At 35.7% G+C, this 22,813-nt stretch overlaps 2 protein-coding genes across 8 annotated transcripts in view; one reads left to right on the top strand and one right to left on the bottom strand.

The window, feature by feature from the left end:
- Positions 1-1,011: 1,011 nt before the first annotated feature.
- LOC127835273 (homocysteine S-methyltransferase YbgG-like) lies at positions 1,012-18,417 on the bottom strand. Of its 6 annotated transcripts, none has more exons than XM_052361624.1 (6): positions 18,353-18,417; positions 16,378-16,457; positions 8,029-8,096; positions 2,934-3,097; positions 2,419-2,534; positions 1,012-1,429 (listed from the first exon to the last, which is right to left on the bottom strand). In XM_052361624.1, exons 2-6 carry the CDS (start codon positions 16,447-16,449, stop codon positions 1,235-1,237), a joined length of 615 nt encoding a protein of 204 aa, XP_052217584.1. In that variant the 5' UTR covers positions 16,450-16,457; positions 18,353-18,417; the 3' UTR covers positions 1,012-1,234. The 6 variants fall into 6 exon arrangements, with proteins under 6 accessions (XP_052217584.1, XP_052217582.1, XP_052217585.1 ...); XM_052361622.1 differs by lacking the exon at positions 18,353-18,417 and adding an exon at positions 18,146-18,247; XM_052361625.1 differs by lacking the exon at positions 18,353-18,417 and adding an exon at positions 18,146-18,242 and having other exon boundaries at positions 2,419-2,522.
- The window catches only part of LOC127835272 (programmed cell death protein 10-like), an 18,950-nt gene continuing 14,267 nt past the window's right edge, over positions 18,131-22,813 (top strand). Inside the window, exons 1-3 of one of the 2 annotated variants that reach the window (XM_052361620.1) lie at positions 18,131-18,289; positions 20,550-20,677; positions 21,738-21,791. In XM_052361620.1, coding sequence (XP_052217580.1) covers positions 20,600-20,677; positions 21,738-21,791 — 132 coding nt within the window. In that variant the 5' untranslated portion in view covers positions 18,131-18,289; positions 20,550-20,599. Of the gene's footprint in view, positions 18,326-20,549; positions 20,678-21,737; positions 21,792-22,813 lie in introns of both variants that reach the window. The other variant, XM_052361621.1, reaches the window with a different exon arrangement.

The following is a 22,813-nucleotide window of genomic DNA, read 5'->3' as shown; positions in this document are numbered from 1 at the left end:
GTCACTGTTGCTGAATAACTTCATTCAGGTTGGATAGATTGTGTTGAAATGTGTGTATTAAAACCATTTCCTGTCAGGTGCAAGCAGCATAAAACTAAAACAGCTTGTGAGTAAGAAAAGTCTTAAATTATATTTAACTTTCTATTAAAGGGACCAAAGTTCAGTCAAAATACGTATCTAAGTGGGAAAGTGTCAAATAATAGTCTTATCTAGCAAGAGATTACATTTTGGGTCAGTTGTCAAGATCACGGTTAGTAAAAATATAAAAAGAATAACTTAAGTTTGGATCAAGGTACATTGTGCTTTAATTTTGTTTGTAGTTGGCTAACATGAAGATATATGGTGGAATTGAACTTGGGGCAAGCTGAGTGAAGGTCATTGTTACATAAAATAGAAATATGGTTCCTGCTCAATAACTTGAGTTTGGATCGAGATAATTGTCTGAGTTAGTACCTTAAAGGGACTGTCAACCGCGTACACCAGTCGTGATATTTTAATCAATATTAACTAATAATTGTAAAAAAATACGGTATTTTAAAACTTTTCTGTTTTCGTCAATCACGGTTGGCAGTCCCTTTAAGTTTTAGTACCATAAGTTAGTTTAATTTAATGAATTTGTAAAAATATGTTAATCTAGTTTCATAACATGGTCGCATTTCTCTTTCTAATTTATAAATGTTCAGCTTTAGGTTAACAAATACTATATAACTACATGTACTACAGATATTCAACTACAATATGTTTGTTTTATCAGGTTAATTACAGGAAATTTACATTATACTAGCAAAGCAATATAATAGTGGAGCATACTGTCTTGGGACAGCTCTTGTTATTTTTAGCTACAACTCAATACATTCCAACTACAGTTTTCACACATACATGTAATCATCAATATAGCCCCTTAACCCTTTCAGTGCGGGAACCGAATTTTAAAGACCTTTGCAAACAGTTTGGATCCAGATGAGACGCCACAGAACGTGGCGTCTCATCTGGATCCAAACTGTTTGCTATTCTGATAGTATTCTTTGAAAAAAAATGAAGAAAATGCTTATTTTACAAATTTAGCAGACGACATTTTAGCAGACGACAAATTTCCCAGCATGCAAAAGGTTAACCCAAAAAGTCAAATCAGATGCATACTAGCTAGTATATGCATGCATCTTTTAATGTGTAAGTGTTTTCTTGCCTCAAAAATCAACATTTATTGATTGTAAGAACCGAACAAAACTACTGTCTACAAATTCCAACAGTCTCTATCACTAACTTTGCATGAAAATGTCACCCACGCTTGACTGGATGGAAATTCACACTCCAGTAGCTTGACAACAAGCTCCGCCTCTCGTTGACAAGGAATGGTTTCTATGGCAAGAAGGTCCGCCCCTGCTTCTAGTAACGCACCAATACGTGGTCGGTGCCAGGCTTGGAGTTCCTGCAAATACATGTACCTATAGACATGTATGGACCAATAGATATAATTCATAGACATAAACAAAACTTCAACTTCATTATTTGTATGATATAAGTAATACTTTTGCATTGGTCTGTAGCTATTTGTATTTATTTGTCAATAAACAAAGATTGGTTGTTTTCATGTATACCCGCATGGTAAATAATAAGGAGATGTGTTTGTCAGAAACACAATGCCCCCTACTGCGCTGCTTTGATTTTTTTAAACCTTTGACCTTGAAGGATGACCTTGACCTTTCATCACTCAAAATGTGCAGCTCCATGAGATACGCATGCATGCCAAATATCAAGTTGCCATCTTCAATATAACAAAAGTAATTGCAAAAGTTTACCCAAGGTTAAAGTTTGTGACAGACAGACAGACACATACAATGACAGACAGACATGCCAAAAACAATATACCCCCGATCATTCGATCCGGGGGCATAAAAATATAGTTTTCAGAATGGCTACTCAAAATGTCAAATACAATCTCCTGGCAATATGCCCATAATAAACTGGAGCTTTGTCATACATGTGACAAATACCCCCAAACAAATTTGTCAGTTAAGGCTAAGTTTAATGACAGAAATGCCTATGGCTCAGTTCATTGGGAGCCATGCCCGTGGTGCTGCTCAAACAGCATAAAACCTGAACAGACTGCAAGTTACTCGCAGGCTGTTCTGGTTTTATGCTGTTTACACAAAGCCATTTTTACTTTGCCTCTTAGTGGGAAAGGGTTAATTTATACATTACTCAGGAATAAATCAAACACAGCACACACACAATTGTGTATTGCACATCAACACTTTATGGTAATCATATATTTTAAGATTCAATTTTTTGTGCACAAAGCCAGACGAATGTCTCCCATTTAATCCTTCCCTGTAGGGGGGTATAATGATGCTGGATCTCACACTGTTGATATAACGCTTTCTATCCACTACACATGTTACACCAGACATTATGTACCTTGTCTGATAGTCCCTCAATGTAGTTGCCTGTATATTCAGAGCCGTCATGCAAACAGGCGCCGTAGGGTCCAACAGATCCTGCTACACGGCCATTTTTACAACCTGAAATAATCCCTACAAGTATTCCAATGTGACAAGTAAAAATAACACATCATACCTTCTGTATGATGCAGAGGCTACTCAAGGCTGAAACTTTCTGCTTACTGCATACACAGACACATAAACGTTTATGACTTATTTTTTCCTTTCTGATGATCATGTAATATGAGCCTTAATATGGGAAAATGGAGTTCAAAGCATATGCATGAAGTGTCGTCCAAGTGTAGTTTTTGCAGGAGTGACACCTTTTCCTACACTGGATTTTTGTTTAAAAGAGTCATTTGAAATAAAGCATCACTTACCGTCCAATAAATCCAATAAAGTTAAAAGCAGGAACCCACAAACAGTCACATGATCCGGCATCCTGAATATGTTACATGTATCACACTGAAAACAAAAAAGTATCCTCTATACCTAAATCTTTGGAGACTTCATCAGCGGCTTGTCTCGCAAGATGAACACTCCTCTTGATCAATAAGACTGCCCCCTCCTCCGTCACTCCAAGATGTTCCACAAACCCAGCCACAGAAGCCTGATAGCTGGCCGTTACAACAATGTCGCTGCCCTTGGTGAAGAAACTTGAAATGAAAGAATACAGATAGGATATTTTTTTGGAAAACTGGACATAATACCTGTACCTAAAGTGGCATCCCAGATTAGCATGAGCAGAAAGCACAGACTTAACAGGGACAACAACTCTCATTTTTACAGAATGCTTTGTTCAAAGTAGGTCTCTCTTTTATTACAAAACAAGAGTGCCATGATGGCCCTGTATTGCTCCACTGTTTTTATGTGAAAAAAGCATGCAATGCGCATGGGTTGAAATGTACTCAAGCATGTGACTTTCTCTTTCTATCCCTCGTCCCACTGGGCGCTTAAAGTTGGAAGGGTGAGCATTTTTATATATAAATTTGGCTCCAGGGGCATAATTTGAACAAACCTAGAAGAGAAAAATAAGATGTCACTACATACCATATTTGGTAGCTCTAGGCCCAATGGTTATGGACAGGAATATTTTTAAAGTTTGCACAAAAGAGGCTTTATATAAGCATATGTTCAGTTTTGTGACCCTGGGGCAGGGTCAAATTTGAGCCCAGGGGAATAATTTGAACAAATTTGGTAGAGGACTATTAGATGCCACTTCATACCAAATTTAGTAGCCCTAGGCTCTATAATTATGAACAATGAGTTTTTTAAAGTTTGCACAAAATAGGCCTTATTTAAGCATATGTTCATTTTTGTGACCCCCCAGGACAGGGTCAAATTTAACCCAGGGGCATAATTTGAACAAACTAAGAAGAGAACTATTTGATGTCACTACATACCAAATTTGGTTCCCTAGGCCCTATGGTTATGGACAAGAAGATTTTTAAAGTTTGCACAAAATAGGCTTTATATAAGCATATGTTCATTTTTGTGACCCCCGGGGCAGGGTCAAATTTGACCCCAGGTGCATAATTTAAACAAATTTGGTAGAGGACTATTAGATGTCACTACATACCAAATTTGGTAGCCCTATGCCATACGGTTATGGACAAGAAGATTTTTAAAGTTTGTACAAAATAGGCCTTATTTAAGCGTATGTTCATTTGTGTGACCCCCAGGGCAGGGTCAACTTTAACCCCAGAGGCATCATTTGAACAAACTAAGTAGAGAACTATTAGATGTCACTACATACCAAATTTGGTAGCCCTAGGCCCTACGGTTATGGACAAGAAGATTTTTAAAGTTTGCACAAAATAGGCTTTATATAAGCATATGTTCATTTTTGTGACCTCAGGGGCAGGGTGAAATTTGACCCAGGTGCATAATTTAAACAAATTTGGTAGAGGACTATTAGATGTCACTACATACCAAATTTTGTATCCATATGCCATACGGTTATGGACAAGAAGATCTTTTAAGTTTGCACAAAATAGGCCTTATTTAAACGTATGTTCATTTTTGTGAACCCCGGGGCAGCCTCAAATTTGATCCCAATGGCATAATTTGAACAAACTAAGTAGAGAACTATTCGATGTCACTACATACCAAATTTGGTAGCCCTAGGCCATACTGTTATGGACAATAAGATTTTTTAAGTTTGCACAAAATAGGCTTTATATAAGCATATGTTAATTTTTGTGACCCCCTAGGCAGGGTCAAATTTGACCCCAGGTGCATAATTTGAACAAATTTGGTAGAGGACTATTAGATTAGATGTCACTACATACCAAATTTGGTAGCCCTATGCCATACGCTTATGGACAAGAAGATTTTTAAAGTTTGCACAAAATAGGCCTTATTTAAGCGAATGTTTATTTTTTTGACCCCGGGGGCAGGGTCAAATTTAACCCAAGGGGCATCATTTGAACAAACTAAGTAGAGAACTATTACATGTCACTACATACCGAATTTCGTAGCCCTAGGCCCTACGGTTATGGACAAATAGATTTTTAAAGTTTGCACAAAATAGGCTTTATATAAGCATATGTTCATTTTTGTGACCCCAGGGGCAGGGTCAAATTTGACCCCAGCGGCATAATTTGAACAAATTTGGTAGAGGACTATTAAATGTCACTACATACCGAATTTGGAAGCCCTAGGCCCTACAGTTATAGACCAGAAGATTTTTAAAGTTTGCACAAAATAGGCTTTAAATAAGCATATGTTCATTTGTGTGACACTCGGGGCAGGGTCAAATTTGACCCCCAGAGGCATAATTTGAACAAATTTGGTAGAGGACTATTAGATGTCTCTACATACCAAATTTGATAGCCCTACGCCCAATGGTTATGGAGGAGAAGATTTTGAAATTTTTCATAAAATAGACCTTATATAAGCAAATTTTCAATTTTGTGACCCCCGGGGCAGGGTCAAATTTGACCCCAGGGGCATCATTTGAACAAATTTGAAAGAGGTTCACCCCAGAAACATTTGTGAGAAGTTTTATCAGAATTGGACTTTTAGGAGAAGAAGATGTTTTAATAAAAGTTAACGCACTGACGCAAGCACGACGTACACAGGACCATGACATAAGCCCCGCTGGCCTCTGGCCAGTGGAGCTAAAAATCTGCCACAGGCAAAAAGTGTTGTTCCTGATTAGCCTTTGTAGGCACACAAATTAAGCCCAGTTTCCCAGAACATGCTCAAGTTATGAAAACTACAACAAGAGGTGACAGTGGCCCTACAAGGCTCACCTGTGTTTTGGACACCAAGTGCTTAAGTATTGACCTGGTTATCTATTATTTTATTTATTTAAGCAAGATTCAAACATAGCCTTTATATTGTGACCAAGTTTTATCGGGAGTAAGTCATGTGAACTATCAAGTTGTAACAAGTATTTAAAAGATTTGACCTAGTGACCTTCCAGAAGATTTGCAATGCATCTGACCCATATTCTAACTCCTCTCAAGATAAACATTCTGACCAAGTTTTATAAGGATTACTGTAAAACCATTAAATTTCATGTGGTGGATTTTGTTGGTCCGCTGAACCACGAATTCAAGTATCATTTTGAAAGAGACATTGTTTGATTGAGCTATGCTAGTTAATACAATATGTTGTTTTCTTGATAAGTGTTTGGGTAATAATACTTGTTAAATCAAGCATGGTATTTAAACTGTAAATCAACAATTGTTCTCTTTTACGTGATGCCTCAAATTAACAGTTTGTAGATTTATCACATATGTCAATTAGTGCCAATTTAAGTTAAAAGAGACATAACGGTTTTCACACGTGTATTTTGGGGACTGTTTTGCTCAATTGTTACTACTAGGTGATCGATTGCGCTGAGACGTGCACATATTGTCAAAACAACATTGATGGCAATGTGCGAGCGGGGACAAACAAGTGCGCCGCTTTATCGCCCTTATCAACAATTATCGGCAACACTTTCATGCTTCAGTGCACATTAACCCCAAGTCTTGCTGTCAACACAGATTAGCAGATTATGCTTCGTTATAACTCTGGTTGTTTTAATAAGTTAAATTATTATGATTGTCAGCCTTACCCAAGTATTTGAAATCCACGAAATTACATGTCAACGAATAAGTTGTTTTTTATTAAACCACGAAATTTCATACCGACAAATTTCTATACGTTTACAGTATGTCTTTACTCTTTCCTTCTTAGAAGCAAAGTAAAAATGGCAACGTGCAAACAGCATAAAACCCAAACAGCCTGCGAGTTACTCGCAGTCTGTTCAGGTTGTATGCTGTTTGGTGCTCATCAGTACTAAAGTTTGGAGATGAAGTCTTAAAATCTTGAATCTAGTAAGAACTTCCTAAGGGGACTACAATTGTGTCAAAATACGTACCCAAGTGGTAAAGTTTTAAATGTGGCTTCTGTGGTGGTTAAAAGGTTTTCCTAAGATCTGACCTTTTGACCTAGTTTTTTTAACACACATCAACCAGATTCAAATTCATTTTAGATATTGTCAAGATAAACATTTTGATCATGTTTCATTCAGATTGAGTCATAAATGTGGGGAAATAGTTTTTTTTACAAGATTTGACCTGGTGACCTAGCTTTTTGATGCATGTGACATAAATTCAAATTCACCCTGCTAGACTAAATATTTCCAAGTCTATCAATCTGACCAAGTTTTTATAAATATTGAGTCTTACAGACTGGTAACAAGTTTTTTCAAGATTTGACCTTGTTATTTAGTTTTTGGATGCATGTGGTCCACATTATAAATCAGCCTTGAAAATGGCAAAACAAATATTCTGACAAAGTTTCACCAAGATTGAGTAATAAATGGTAGCCTCTATGAAAAATTGCACTTAAATAAGAAAATAGAAAAGAAAATGTAATGACCAATACACAGTGACGGATTAGCACTATGGAGGCCCATAGGCAGTGAAATGTTTGGCGCCCACGCCCCAGTCCCTCAGAGTGAAAGAGCACTATGTTGAATTCTATCCCAGCCACAGCCGCCCCCTAAAATCACCAGTAAAACAATACTTTTTGCAAAATAATGTCACTTGGTAAAGCAATTTCATGACTTAAATCAGGACATATTATTGATGTAAAATAATTGGCTTTGTGATGTCACTAGATAAAGCTTAGTAAGGAAGTAAAAAATATTCTTTTATCGCGACCTCACTGGGGCCCCTAAAAGTTGCGGGGCCCGTAGGCAGTTGCCTACTGCCCATGATTCTCAAACTATTATACAAAACTAGCAATTTCTTTATAAGGAATGCTTTTTCCTATGATTCATTTGCTTTATTCTGTTACATAAAAAAAAAAGATCTTCAAAACTTCCAATTACTTTCTTGGGAAATAAGTAATAATTTACAACAATAATTAAGTCTACACTAAAATATTGACTTCAACATCATCATTTGTAAATGACACAAGATAAACTTTATTTGTTGAGATACATACCAGTAACCCAATCAAACAAATAATTTTTCTTGAAAAACTATTAAGAACTCTCAAGGTTTGTATGTTTTTCGTTGGATAAATTCTGAGCATGTTTGAACATAACTCGGGTTTCCATAGCGACTGTTACTAGGTCACTTACTTCCTGTGTGCCTGTTTGACAGCCTCTGGATTGGTGTGTAGGAGTCGGGCCGACCACAGGGGGTCAGACTGAAAATAGAAATATGCCTCACTTTAGAAAACGAGGCTTTATGCATGTGGGTAAAAATGGTGACAGAATAGCGTGTGCAGTCAGCCTAGAGTGGATTCCAAATAATGACTTCATTTAAACGAAAAATGCCTTAAAAGCTTAGTGTTGTCCCTAATAAGCCTTAACAAACTGCTCATGCTGATGTGGGACGACACTCTAAGCACATGCATTAAGCCTCATATTCCCAGATTGCGTCTCAAATTATTTAAAAAAATTTCAATTGTTTAATGGCACTACCTTCACAATTTTTCTCACACAAAAAATAAAATAAACATTTTTGAATTGAGGTATAATATCCAAGAACACTTGAAATTGTATTACTGACAATGACATATTAGAAGGTAGGAAAATCAATGCACAGTATACAATTAAAATTGTATCCATTCATGTTCTGTGCAGAGTTTCAAATTATTTATTATTTTTAACTAGCTTGTCTTTAAGCATGTTTCAGCATGATTTGTTTAAAGCATGTTAATAAAAGCTTTATATAATTGCTAATAATGGAGATAATTGTTAAAATGTTAATGAGGAACAGCACTTAAATGTTTACATGTAAATTTTATTTATTTATTGAAGGCAGGGCTTATCATACAATTATTGCAAGTTACTCGCAGGCTGTTTTGGTTTTATGCTGTTTTCACATTTTGATTTGAAGATTTTGCTTCTGATGGGGAAAGAGTTATCATAAACAACAGGGTCCATTAAAGGGACCTTTTTCCAGATTGTTGGCATGTTTTAAAGTTTGTCATCTAATGCTTTAAATTGATAAATTATTATAAAAACAAGAATTTAAAAAAAACAAGAAAAACCCCCACAAGAGATTGCCAAGCAATAGTGTCCCCTACTGGTGAAACTCCACCATTGTAAGATTATTATTTATTTTTTTTGTCGCCACAGCAACCAGAATTCTTGACGTAGGAACAAAATGAAATGACGTGCATAATCTCCATATTGCCATCTATCCATGTTTCAAGTTTCATGAAAAAAATATGAAGAACTTTTAAAGTTATCAAAGGATCCAGAAAAGTGTGACAGACAGACTGACTGTCAGACTTACTGACAGACAGAGCGCAAACCATAAGTCCCCTCTGGTTTCACCGGTAGGGGACAAAAACCTAGAAATGTGTCACAGACACTGATGCCCCTACACAACATGTTTGTACACAGACACATCCAAAATATAATCTACGGTAAACAAGCATACAAAAGGCCATAATTCAGCCAAAACTGGTCACAGTCATTATTTCTATACACATGACCATTCACAAATTAAGGCCATAAGCTGAGATAGATTAAGGGAATCTGAAAAGCAGTTAGGGATGTTGAAAACAGTTTGGACTTTCTAATGCATAATGAAAACAAGAGCACCGCCTTGCGGGTGTAGACCGCTCATCTATTTTCTTTTTAAAGGTGAAGGGACTCTCATTTTCAATCACAAAGGAGGGAGGGGTGGAGTGAAGAGGGGTGTAAAGAGTGGGGGCGTGGAAAAATGCAAAAAAAATTCGGGGGGGGGGGGGGGATCATTGGGTGCAATGGTTGGACGGTATTTCAAAAAAAATTAATATTTGTGTTTTTTAACCGTTTAAAAAAAATAATTGGGGGGGGATGGGGTGGGGGAGGTATAGTGTGAGGGTGTGGTGGTCATTTGTGAGATGATCTTAAAAAAAAAAAAAAAAATTAGGGGGGGGGAGGGAATTCGGGGTCGGGGGGGGGGGGAGGGGGTGGGGGGTATTCTTGGGTGCGATGGTTGGACGGTATTTCATAAATAAAATAATAAAAATAAATATTTGTGTTTTTTTTTTTAAAAAAATAGGGGGGGGGGATTCGGGAGGGGGAGGGGTTTCGGGGGGGGGGGGGGGGGGGGGGGGGGGGTATAGTATAGTGTGAGGGTATGGTGGTCATTTGTGAGATGATCTTAAAAAAAAAAAAAAGTAGCGGGGGGGTTCGGGGGGGGGGGGGGGGTATAGTATAGTGTGAGGGTGTGGTGGTCGTGGTCATTTGTGAGATGATCTTAAAAAAAAAAAAGAAAAAAAAATAGGGGGGAGAATTCGGGGGGGAGGGGGGAGGGAGGGGGGGGGGTATTCTTGGGTGCGATGGTTGGACGGTATTTCAAACATAAAATAATAAAAATAAATATTTGTGTTTTTTTAACCGTTTCAAAAAAAAACAATTTAGGGGGGGGGGTGGGGGGTGGGGTATAGTATAGTGTGAGGGTGTGATGGTCATTTGTGAGATGATCTTAAAAAAAAAGAAGAAAAAAAATTACGGCGGGGGGAAAAAATTCGGGGGGGGGGGGGATTCGGGGGGGAGGGGGAGGGCACGGGGGATGGTTGGGTGGTGTCTATTGTGGTATGCCAGGTAAGAGTAGTTTTGTCAAAGTATCAATCAAATCTAATCATAAATAAAGAAGTTATGGCATTTTTAGCAAAATTTAATAATTTGACCTTGAGAGTCAAGGTCATTCAAAGGTCAAGGTAAAATTCAACTTGCCAGGTACAGTAACCTCATGATAGCATGAAAGTATTTGAAGTTTGAAAGAAATAGCTTTGATACTTTAGAAGTAAAGTGGATCGAAACACAAAATTTAACCATATATTCAAAGTTACGAAGTCAAAAAAGGGCCATAATTCCGTAAAAATGACAACCAGAGTTATGCAACTTGTTCTTTTACTGTACCCTTATGATAGTTTGCGAGTGTTCCAAGTATGAAAGCAATATCTATGATAGTTTAGGGGTAAAGTGGACCAAAACACAAAACTTAACAAAATTTTCAATTTTCTAAGTATAAAGGGCCCATAATTCCGTCCAAATGCCAGTCAGAGTTACATAACTTTGCCAGCACAGTCCCCTTATGATAGTTAATAAGTGTTTTAAGTATGAAAGCAATAGCTTTGATACTGTAGGAATAAAGTGGACCTAAACACAAAACTCAACCATATTTTCAATTTTCTAAGTATAAAAAGGGCACATAATTCTGTCAAAATGCCAGTCAGAGTTACATTACTTTGCCTGCACAGTCCCCTTATGATAGTTAGAAAGTGTTGCAAGTATGAAAGCAATAGCTTTGATACTTAAGGAATAAAATGGACCTAAACACAAAACTTAACCAAACTTTTCAATTTTCTAAGTATAAAAAGGGCACATAATTCTGTCAAAATGCACGCCAGAGTTATCTTACTTTGCCTGCCCAGTCCCCTCATGATAGTAAGTAAGTGTACCAAGTTTGAATGCAATAGCATTGATACTTTCTGAGAAAAGTGGACCTAAACGCAAAACTTAACCGGACGCCGACGCTGGCGCCAAGGTGATGACAATTGCTCATAATTTTTTTTCAAAAAATAGATGAGCTAATAACAAGAGTCCCGCAGTCGGAGACATACATGTATGCCCACAAACAGGACTTTGAACTAGTAACCCCAATTTCAATAGGGGTTATTTACTTTCCAAGGCCAATGCACATGTTAAGTATCAAGTCAATCAATCAATTCCTTTATGAGTTATTGATTAAAACAATTTTCCCATTTATTGTGACAGTGACCATGACCTTTGACCTAGAGACCCCAATTTTAATAGGGGTCACCTACTGTCCAAGTCAAATGCACATTGGAAGCATCAAGCCATTCAGTCAATTTGTTAACGAGTTATTGACCTGAAATGATTTTTACACTTATTCTGACAATGACCTAGTGACACAAATTTCAAAAGGGGTCATCTACTGTTCAATGCTAATACACATGTGAAGTATCAAGCCAATCTGTCAATTTGTTGACAAATTATTGATCAGAAACGAACTTGTCTTCCAACAGACAGACTGAAAGACCGACTGACATCCAGCAAAACAATATACCCCCTCTTCTTCAAAGGGGGCATAAAACGTATCCCTTAACGGGGCTCTAACCACTGACCTTTACAGTAAAAGTCTAGTGCTTTATCAACTCTATATATATTATTTTTTTTTAGAGAAGTTGATTTTTCTTTTTAATTTGACTATTTTTCATTCAAAATGATTGTTTTTACTAATTAAAGGGGTCTTTTAACAGATTTTGGCAAGTATTGAAGTTAGCATTTAAATGCTTTATATTGTTAAATGTAAACATTGGATCAAAAAAGCGCCAGTAACAAATCAAGAATTAAATAATAAAAAAAAGTATGATCTGAAACAGGGCTCGAACCTCTGACCCCAGGAGTCCCCAGGAGAAAAAATCTACCATTTAGACTACTCTGCAATCCATGCTCATACTATGAACGATGTAATGTATACTTCATATAAGCGATCCTCGTAGTTTCACAAAATATAACGACAACAGCAGAACACGCCAAATTATTAAATCGTTTTGTGTTGTAACGCTTTATAATTTTCAGGTTTTTAAGTCAAAAGATGCATATAATGGCTATATTTGAGCATGGTTAATGTTCAGTATGACTATTTCCTCACACACGGTTGCCTATACCACGTGACTTTTTAAGATCTGTGTGGGGAGTAAAATATCAACAAAAGCGCGACAAAGGTAAGATTTTTTAGGATAACTTTTTTAATATGTCACCATTTTCAATGGGATCAAGTGGAGAATCCGCTCATTCATGAGAGTTTTCTATAGGTATCATGATTTTATAAAACAAATAAATATTGTTTCAGTAAAGTGCAACCGCGCGTTTGAACGGTTAGAATAAGGTAGGATCAGTGTGGGGACATTATTTTATTTTGACACAGAAACATCACCTCTGGTAAAATTAAGCAATAAACTTTATGGGCGGAGCTTACACTATATCATTTTGCATTCTTTTTCAGGTTTCTTTCATATATTTATGAAAACAAAATCAAGAAAAATATTCTTACAGTAATATGATCTGTGTGGTATACGTGTTTAGAATGATCTGTGTGGTATCCGTGTTTCTACAATTTACGTCTAAATTGAGATAATAACGACAATATATATATATATATATATATATATATATATATATATATATATATATATATATATATATATATATATTTAATTAATTTCAATTATTTCAATATAACAATTACTACTACTACTATTCCTACTTCTACTACTACTATTACCACTGCTTCTACTACAACTACTACTACTACTTCTACTACTACTACTACTACTACTACTAGTAGTAGTAGTAGAAGTAGTAATAGTAGTAGTAGTAGATCTATTTTTAAAAATTTATTCATTTCAGTAATCACCTATTTCACATTAGTGAGCGGACTAATTAGTTAAGGGAAGAAAAAAACAGGAAACAGTTTCACGAGACAGAAATACTATACAGAAGGGGACACTAGGAGTAAGGTTGGAGCGGGCGAGACGAAACGATAGCAAACTGTTGCCAACAATAAGAATGGGGATGGACGAACACAATTAAAATTTTAATTCGGACACAAATTCCGCAATAGAAATTGTGTCAAATATTACACAGGTTGACAGAAAGCAAAGTAATATGTATGTTTTAAAATCAAATGTGAAATAAAAACTGATAAAACAGAATCCACCAGACGTATTGGTTTGTCATGGATTTTAAAGTGTCTTGCATCATTGTGAAGAAACTTTAAACGACTAAAAAATGTTACATTTTCGACATTATTTTCTATTTTGTTGTTAATTAAAGTTGAAGGTAACCGGTATGATTTACTTAAAACAAAAAAATGGTCATAGTAGAAACATATATATATGGGTGTGTTTGTGTGTGTTATTTTCATAAATTATATGGAATTCATATTGTTGCATTAGTTTATTACATAGTATAGATATTGACAATCATTCGCCATGTGTTGGTGATAATGTCATGTTATAAAGTATGTCGTTGTATTCAGTGTAACAGTGTATGCTTATCTTTAGCATTTATTATTTTGAAGAGACTATAAAAAGTAAATAAAGAACTATTATATTAAATGATTATGTATGTACGATTCTCCTCTTGTGTTGTGGTGGGATGCAGCTGTGAAGAATGTCAAGACTTATTTCGAATTAAGGAGTATTGTATTGTATACACAACCTCATTGCATACATTGTTTACTGTCAATTACCACGGCCTAGAAAAAGTATAAGCAGGCAGTTAATTATGTAAAGCAATCGTAAAAATCACTTCTATTAGAAACCCTGTCTGCTTATGATTATCGAACTAGCTCGTGACAGCGGTATTTAAAATTGAAATCAATGAAAAAACATCGCAAAACTTTAATCAAGTTATAATTAAAAAAGAATCACAGATCGATAATACGAATCACAGATGCGATGTATTAATGAATAACGTAAATCCAAATTATTGCACAATTATTTGAGAATGATTTCATAAGAAAAACACAAACGAACTAAACAAAACATAAAAACTTATCAAATTCGGATAACTTAAGAATCATTTTTAAAAGTAACGTTAAAATAAAACAACAAATAAAACAAGGCTATTTCAAGCAATATGGTCCCCTACCGGTGAAACTCCACCATTGTCAGAATTTTTTCGATTTGTTGCCATAGCAACCAGACTTTTTGACGTAGGAACAAAATGAAATGAGGTGCATAATCTCCATATTGCTATCTATCCATGTTTCAAGTTTCATGAAAAAATATGAAGAACTTTTCACCGGTAGGGGACAATGACGTTAAACGATTATCAAGTTACACAGACAAACTGTAAACTAAAATGATTTTTAATCAGTATTCGCAGATTTATGTAAAGTCCTCACGTGTTGAGAAAGGTTTGTTTTGCGTTTGTACGTTTTGAAACACTCCTCACACCTGTAACACTTGTCTGGCATGACTTGTGGGTCTTGTCGTGCTCTTTGAGGTCATTCTCACTCTTAACTGCCAACCCACATTGGTAACATGTCACCAATCGCTCTTTATGCACTTTTCTCTCGAGCCACGAGTAGGTACTTGTCCGCAAAGCTTTTGCCGCACTGTACACACACGTGACATTTGGGTCCTTCGTTCTTTGAAGCCTTCTAAGATTGTAGGCATCCTGAGAAAAAAACTATTTTATTCACATGATATTTCAAAAATATTAATAACAGAAGACATGCGTTTGTTATTTTTAAATTACCAACGATTAGACGATTATTGAGATATTTCAAAATATATGATAACCTGAGAGATGAGATATATTGTATATGTGTGTTGTTTCAAGAAAATCCGTTCATCTGTTTGTTAGTATAACTGTATAAAAATGTAACTATTTTTAAGGTATGCAATCTTACCTGAAATGCTTTCCCACAGCAGTATAAGTTTCCAGAGTAAGCGTGTCTTCTAATGTGGCGCAATAGACCAGCTCTGTTCTCCAACATTTTTCCGCATTCGGAGCATTGAACCATACCTCAAAGCAAATATAATATTTAAAATAATATACAATACATTACTTCACGTGACAGTAGTGTAGGTGCCAAAATAAAAATGGAACTAAATACAATAACATAAAGTGTACACTTATTTAAGGTAAGCATGGAATTGTCATCGATTTAAGATGCTCCAGCGTAAGATTTTAATATTATAATGGGGATTGTATAGCATGCCTGTATATCATAATCATGTATTAGTTCAACAAGCGGTGCAAGCGTAGTGTATAGCCATTATGTGTTTTACATGCTATCGCATTTAAAAATCCAGTTTCAAAAACATTATTAACAAGCATTTTTTAAACAACTGAATAGAACTGAAAAACTAAAAAACAGTATACCACACAGATCATTCTAAAAACGTACACCACACAGATCATATTACTGTAAGAATGTTTTTCTTGGATTTGTTACGTAAATATATAACAGAAAAAAACCTGAAAATGAATGCAAAATTATATAGTGTAAGCTCCGCCCATAAAGTTTATTTCTTAATTTCACTAGAGGTGATGTTTCTGTGTCAAAATAAAATAATGTCCCCACACTGATCCTACCTTTTTCTAACCGTTCAAAGGCGCGGTTGCACTTTACTGAAAAAATTCTTATTTGTTTTATAAATCATGAAACCTATAGAAAGCTCTCATGGATGAGCCGGCTCTCCACTTTTTCCAAATAAAAATGGTTGCATATTGAAAAAGTAATCCTTAAAAATCTTACCTTTGTCATGCTTTTGTTGATATTTTACTCCCCACACAGATCTTAAAAAGTCACGTGGTATAGGCACTGTGTCACAAATATCATAAATTAAACGAAAATTTGCGAATCTGAAACAACTTTTTTTCATTTTGTCAATTTACCAAACATGAAGGCCCCTTTAATATTATAGCCACACATACGCTTACATTTATAGCAGGAAATCCAAGTCTTACAAGCTCTGTTGCAGTCCCTCCATCCAGGATTGTTATCGTGCTCATCTTCAAATCTGAAAAAAACAATGATTGCCTATACAAGCCAATAAAACCCAAACACAAAGAATTTTGCTCAATATAAAAATGAGCTCTAAATGTGCACCATATGTCTCAAATATAATACTACTGACTGAATAGTCAGTGGAATGATTTAAAGAACTTTTGTTTTTTTGGTGTAAATGTATGTAAATGATTCAAAATGTCAAAATTACCATTCCCCTGATTATTTTCCGCTTATAGCTTGAGAAAGGCACCGGAGACAAGTTCAAGGCAAGTGCAAAGACCACAGTAATTTTTTCCACCATTTTTAGCTTTCAGCGAAGGTCCTTTGCTTTTTTTTCATAAAATCTCGTCAAAGTCAAATTGATAAGAAATTGGTGTTGTTGTTTTTATCTCACAAATACTTTTCAATATCATATTATATATCACTTATGTTTAACTTTATAGAGCTGGATAGGGTAGTAAATTATAAAGCTACATTTAACCCATTGCATGCTGGGAAATTTGTCGTCTGCTAAAATGTTGTCTGCTAAATTTCAAAAATTAGCATTTTCTTCGATTTTTTTCAAAAAATACTTTCAGAATATACTATACTATCAGAATAGCAAACAGTTTGGATCCTGATGAGACGCCACGTTCTGTGGCGTCTCATCTGGATCCAAACTGTTTGCACAGGCCTTCAAAATTCGGTTCCCGCACTGAAAGGGTTAAGGTATTCTTATTTTTATATTACATTTGTTAAAACTTTTAATACTGTTGTAAAAAATAGGTACACACAAAACATGGCAAAGTTAAAAGAAAATACAAAATATAAAAACGGCGCGGCACAGGACGGCATGTATCCCCACGCCACATGATTGATCCAGGGGTCAGATCAAAATTCCAAATAGTGCACTGTCGCATATATGCTCATAGCTACCATGTGTTTAAGTTTCAAGGTTCTATAGTGCTTATAGTGAAGGAGGAGATAGTGGCCAGGACGGCCAGACGGACGGACGAAAAGGCAATTTTGGGTAAGTGTTGCCTATGTGGGCAGGGCCCTGGGGTGGGTAATGTGGACATGGATGGTTGAGAAAGACCGTGTTGTCATAAGAGATGTTCAGTATTAATTTGAAGTCAATTGGTGAATAAATGAAGAAGTTATGTTAAAACAAAATTTTGGGTCGTGGTCTATGTTGGGAGGGGGCGCCCGAGGGTTGGTAATGGGGCCATGCATAGTTGAGATTGACCGCATTGTCATAAGAGATGTTCAGTATCAATTTGAAGAAAATCGGTGTAGATATGAAGAAGTTATTGTAAAATAACCTAAACTAGAGTGTTAACAAGGTTTTACTATAGCCATATGAGGAAAACTGCCCCCCCCCCCCCCACCCATAACTTTTGACCCAGGGGTCAGATCAAAATTCCAAATAGTGCACCGTCGCACATCTGCTCATAGCTACCATGTGTGTAAGTTTCAAGGTTCTAGTGCTAATAGTGTAGGAGGAGATAGTGGCCAGGACGGACGGACAGACGGCTCAGATAACCCCAATATCCCCACGCTTTTAAAAGATACCAGTGTATCGTGAATGCTTTTATGTAGTTATATCAATTTCTTTAAAATGTCGATAACACAAAATTACTGGATTAATCATAATATAAAAGGTGAAAGCATCAAAATACACTGTCAATACCTTAAATCGAGTCGATGATATCAATTTACCTCGTTTATGTTATGGGTCATTCGAAAGATGGGGGCGAATAAATGGTTCGAGTATCGGTACGAATCATAGTCAAACAGCTCTTCACAAAAGAGACGATAATTCAGGAAGAGAAACAACTAACTTCTGAAACATTAAAATGTTCGGTAAATGAAATGATTTCGTAAACTACATTATCTTCTGTAAGGCTGTTTATTGTATCTTTTTACCATCTTATTGTTTTAAATCGGAATTATCTCTTCTATTTGAAGTATTTAACCTTGTTATGCCATCTAACTTCGTCGACATTTTATATCGAGATTGACCAATTCACCGTTCACGACGATAAGAAGGATGTGTTAATGTTGGGTGTGGTGTTTGTATTTAGTAGTTTACTTGTATTAATTTTTTTAATACCGCTCACTTTCCAGCCATATCAGCAAGAATGTTACTAGCGTTTATTTCGTAATATGATAATAGGAATTACCTTATGTACTGGCAAGCCAAAAGCTCATTTACCTGTAGGATATCTGTAGGATGGTTTTGCAGCTCCTATGTAGGGACAACGTCCTTTTTTTAGACCTCCGTCAAGCAAACTTTGTATAGACCAGCTTATTTTATATAATATGATCATTTGGTGACTGATAAGTCTGTATTTACTATAGTTTACTGTTAAGATACTTGACAGCACATTTTTCATCTAGCTTTTATACAACCTACTTTTATGCCAGTGTTTATCCAAGCTTTTTTGAAACTATTCAGGTTTTCTGCATCACCAACATGTTTGGGTAATCTTTTCCATACATTAATATTTCTGTTGGAGAATCGGTTCAGCGTAAATGAAAGTGCACATCTTGGTTTTTCAAGTGTCATAGAGTGTCCTCTTCTGATGAATTTTGAAGTTAAAAATTTTGTCACAAGCTTAGATGTCTGAATCATAGCCCCTTCAAAGTCTTTTGTGTGCTAGTTTTGAGAGTTTTAAGCCCTTTTAGTCTAGTCTGGTATGGTAGATCACTTAAGATTGGCACAAGTTTTGTCGCCCTCATTTGGACCTGTTCAATGCTCTCAATATCCTTACGGGTGCCAAACTACAGCAAATTTCAGGTGTGTCCTCACCTATGCAGTGTAAAGTCTCATGAAGGAGTATCTATCAAAAGACCCTTTTATAAGTGCTAGTATACTGTTTGCTCTATTTATCTTATTGTTTATGTGATTATTAAGATCTCTGGTGAAGGTTACTCCAAGGTCTGTTTCTTCTTTTACAGATTCTTACAGTAAGTCTTGTTGTTCATTTGATAACCATGTAATGCAATAAAAATTTGGACATTATTGTATATAAACATTATGATTGTTTCAATACAAAACATAATGCATCCAAACAATTAAATCTTATTTTTTGCTGGATAAAGCGTTTTACATCTGCCAAGCTTTTAGGTCTATTATTTTATAATTGTTTGCTCATTTAGCGTCTAGAATTCAAAGATAGTTTGGTGGCTGTGGCGTAGTTGATATGGTGTCCGCTAAAGGAGTCACTCGAAGATCTCAGTATTGATCCTTTAAGTGGAAGCTTTCTTTAGATCACCCTTTATAAAACCAAATACTGGTCCTACCCAGGAAACAGATTGTTTTATTATGTCTTAATTCAACTAAAGCTGTTGATTCTTGCATAACCTGAATTTATTTACATCATAGGTATCTGCAGATAATTTTTAATTTGTTTGCTTGAAGCTACATGTAGAGTATATTTATTATAAATAATTGACATACACCAAAATGTAATCAATACAGTTTGTGCTAACAATATACGTAAAGCAACACTGGAAAGGCATTTCATAATGAAATTGTGTTCATTAGTATTGAAATGTCTTTATCGTGAGTAAACCAACTTTTGTTGGTTGTATAATACATAATGTTACGACTTGATATGGGCAATGTGACACCTGTGATATGCTTTATAGGTCCACCTGACATAAGAGATTAGCTTTCACAGCATTGTCAATCAGTCTGCCATAGAAAACATAGTTTATTAACACTTTCACACTCAGAAGTAAAGTTAAAATTGCTATGTGCAAACAGCATAAAACCAGAACAGCCTGCGAGTAATTCGCAGTCTGTTCAGGTTTTATTCTGTTTGCTAGCCTGCTCATCAGTATCTAAGGGTTGGAAATGAAGCTTTTTAACTTGAAATACAATGTAGTAAGAAAGGTCTTCAGTTAATATAATTTCTATGGGACTACAAATGCATCAAAATACATATCTAAGTGGTAAAGGGTTAATTGATTAAGTACATGCAGCAAGTGAACTTAAGATAGGCATCAATATTTGTAGGCTTCCCTGGCAGGTTCAAGTAATGATTTGAAAAGTAGCGTTGAAAACCCTGGAATGATATTGTCCTGCTTGTGACGATAACTTTGCAAATCTTTTCAGAGTCCTGAGATACAAATTCACATCAGTGTTAGCATCTACGCACCAACAGAATGGCCCACTCTGACGGAAACAAGGCTCTTTATGCCAAGATGATAGTAGATGTTGTTTTGTCACCGCTTTTCGAGAGGGTACAGTTCTTTTATTTGTTGTCTTTATCTCTCATGAAAAAATTGATTCTTTTATCAGACAGGGGTGGGATTTTCTGCTAGCTTATTTCCTTCTTTTTAATGCCTCAACTTTTTTCCTTCTTTTTAATGCCTCAACTTATTTCCTTTTTTAATGCCTCAAATGCATAATAAATAGGTTTTAAGTTTACTAGATATTTATCCCCACACTCCGAATTGGAGCGGGGGATTATGTGGTTATCTCCGCCGTCTGTCCGTCCGTCCTGGCCACTATCTCCTCCTACACTATTAGTACTAGAACCTTGAAACTTAAACTCATGGTAGCTGTAAGCATATGTGCTACAGTGCACTATTTGGAATTTTGATCTGACCCATGGGTCAAAAGTTGCGTCGTGGGGATACGCGTCGGCCAAGGACGCGCCATTTCTAGTGTCAATAGTGAAGATAAAAGGCTTCAGGGGAACCCAATAAGGGGGGTAGGATATTATTCCTTCTTTGACATGTTTCAAAATGGCAACTCTGCATTATACACTGTCTGAAACAACATTCAGAAAGACCCAAGTTTGGCCTTGACTTTTAATAGTTTTCTTGAGACCTGACTACTTTCCATAAAATAATGGTTCTGATAAATCAATATGATTGCACATTCTGTTTTTGTCAAATATGTACATGTAGGCTTGACCAAAATGAGATAACAAAAACAACTCGTCATTTAATAAATTAAATGGAGGATACATAGATTTAAACAATATTGTTTTATTTTGCATGTCCAGAAGTACAGGCCTTTCCCCCAGATTTTTGTTAGGCGCAAGATCTGCAGTTGGCAATTGGTTGGATATTTTTACTTTTGTGTGCACAACATTAAATTTCCACTTAAGTCTTAAGTATAAAAGCATGCACACAGTCAATACAATAACAAATGTACATGTGTTTGGACAATTAGGCACATTAGGACATTGAGACACAGGGGTTGTTCAGTGCTAAGTGGCGATGGGGAAAGGCATAGAAGTGCACTGTGAAAAGAGTTTGCGCATGGATACCATGTTTGAATATATTGTTACAGTTGGAGAAAAAAGACCTGGCAGCGTCACAGACTTTGAGGGCAGCATTTACAAAGGTAAGGAAACAGCTGAAAGAATTAAATGTTCAAAATAGACCTTTGAAAGTTTGGGTGATACAAGGAACTTTCTTGTTAATTGTAACACTATGAACTATTGTGTTAATTGTAACACTATGAACTTTCTTGTTAATTATAACACTATGAACTTTCTTGTTAATTATGACACTATAACCTCTCTTGTTAATTATAACTCTATGAATTATCTTGTTAATATAAAAGTTATGAACTGTCTTGTTAATTATAACAACTATGAACTTTCTTGTTAATAATAACACTATGCACTTGATATGTCACAAAGTGTACATTAGTGTTTTCCAAGGTGAACCTGATATTGCCCAATGTGGACATTAATTGTTTACCAAGGTGGACCTGAAATGACCTGATCAGACTGTTTGCCAATCTGACCCAAGTTTACTGATCTGGTATGAAGCAAAGTATACTGATTTGATTTTTTACCTTTGTGTATTCGTGTTGATTCTCTTCATCTGATTGTTTATCTTTGTGTATTGAGGTTGATTCTCCAAATCTGATTGTATCTTTGTGTATTCAGGTTGATTCTCCAAATCTGATTGTTTTTTTTTGGCGTATTCAGGTTGATTCTCCAAATCTGATTGTTTATCTTTGTGTATTCAGGTTGATTCTCCAAATCTGATTTTTTATCTTTGTGTATTCAGGTGGATTCTCCAAATCTGATTGTATCTTTGTGTACTCAGGTCGATTCTCCAAATCTGATTGTATCTTTGTGTATTCAGGTTGATTCTCCAAATCTGATTGTATCTTTGTGTATTCAGGTTGATTCTCCAAATCTGATTGTTTATCTTTGTGTATTCAGGTTGATTCTCCAAATCTGATTGTATCTTTGTGTATTCAGGTTGATTCTCCAAAGCTGATTGTTTATCTTTGTGTATTCAGGTGGATTCTCCAAATCTGATTGTTTATCTTTGTGTATTCGGGTTGATTCTCCAAATCTTATTGTTTTTCTTTGTGTATTCAGGTGGATTCTCTTCATCTGATTGTTT

Source organism: Dreissena polymorpha, chromosome 6 (genome assembly GCF_020536995.1).
Source record: "Dreissena polymorpha isolate Duluth1 chromosome 6, UMN_Dpol_1.0, whole genome shotgun sequence".
In the NCBI taxonomy this organism is placed as follows: Eukaryota; Metazoa; Mollusca; class Bivalvia; order Myida; family Dreissenidae; genus Dreissena; species Dreissena polymorpha.
This window is presented reverse-complemented; position numbering and strand designations above follow the sequence as displayed.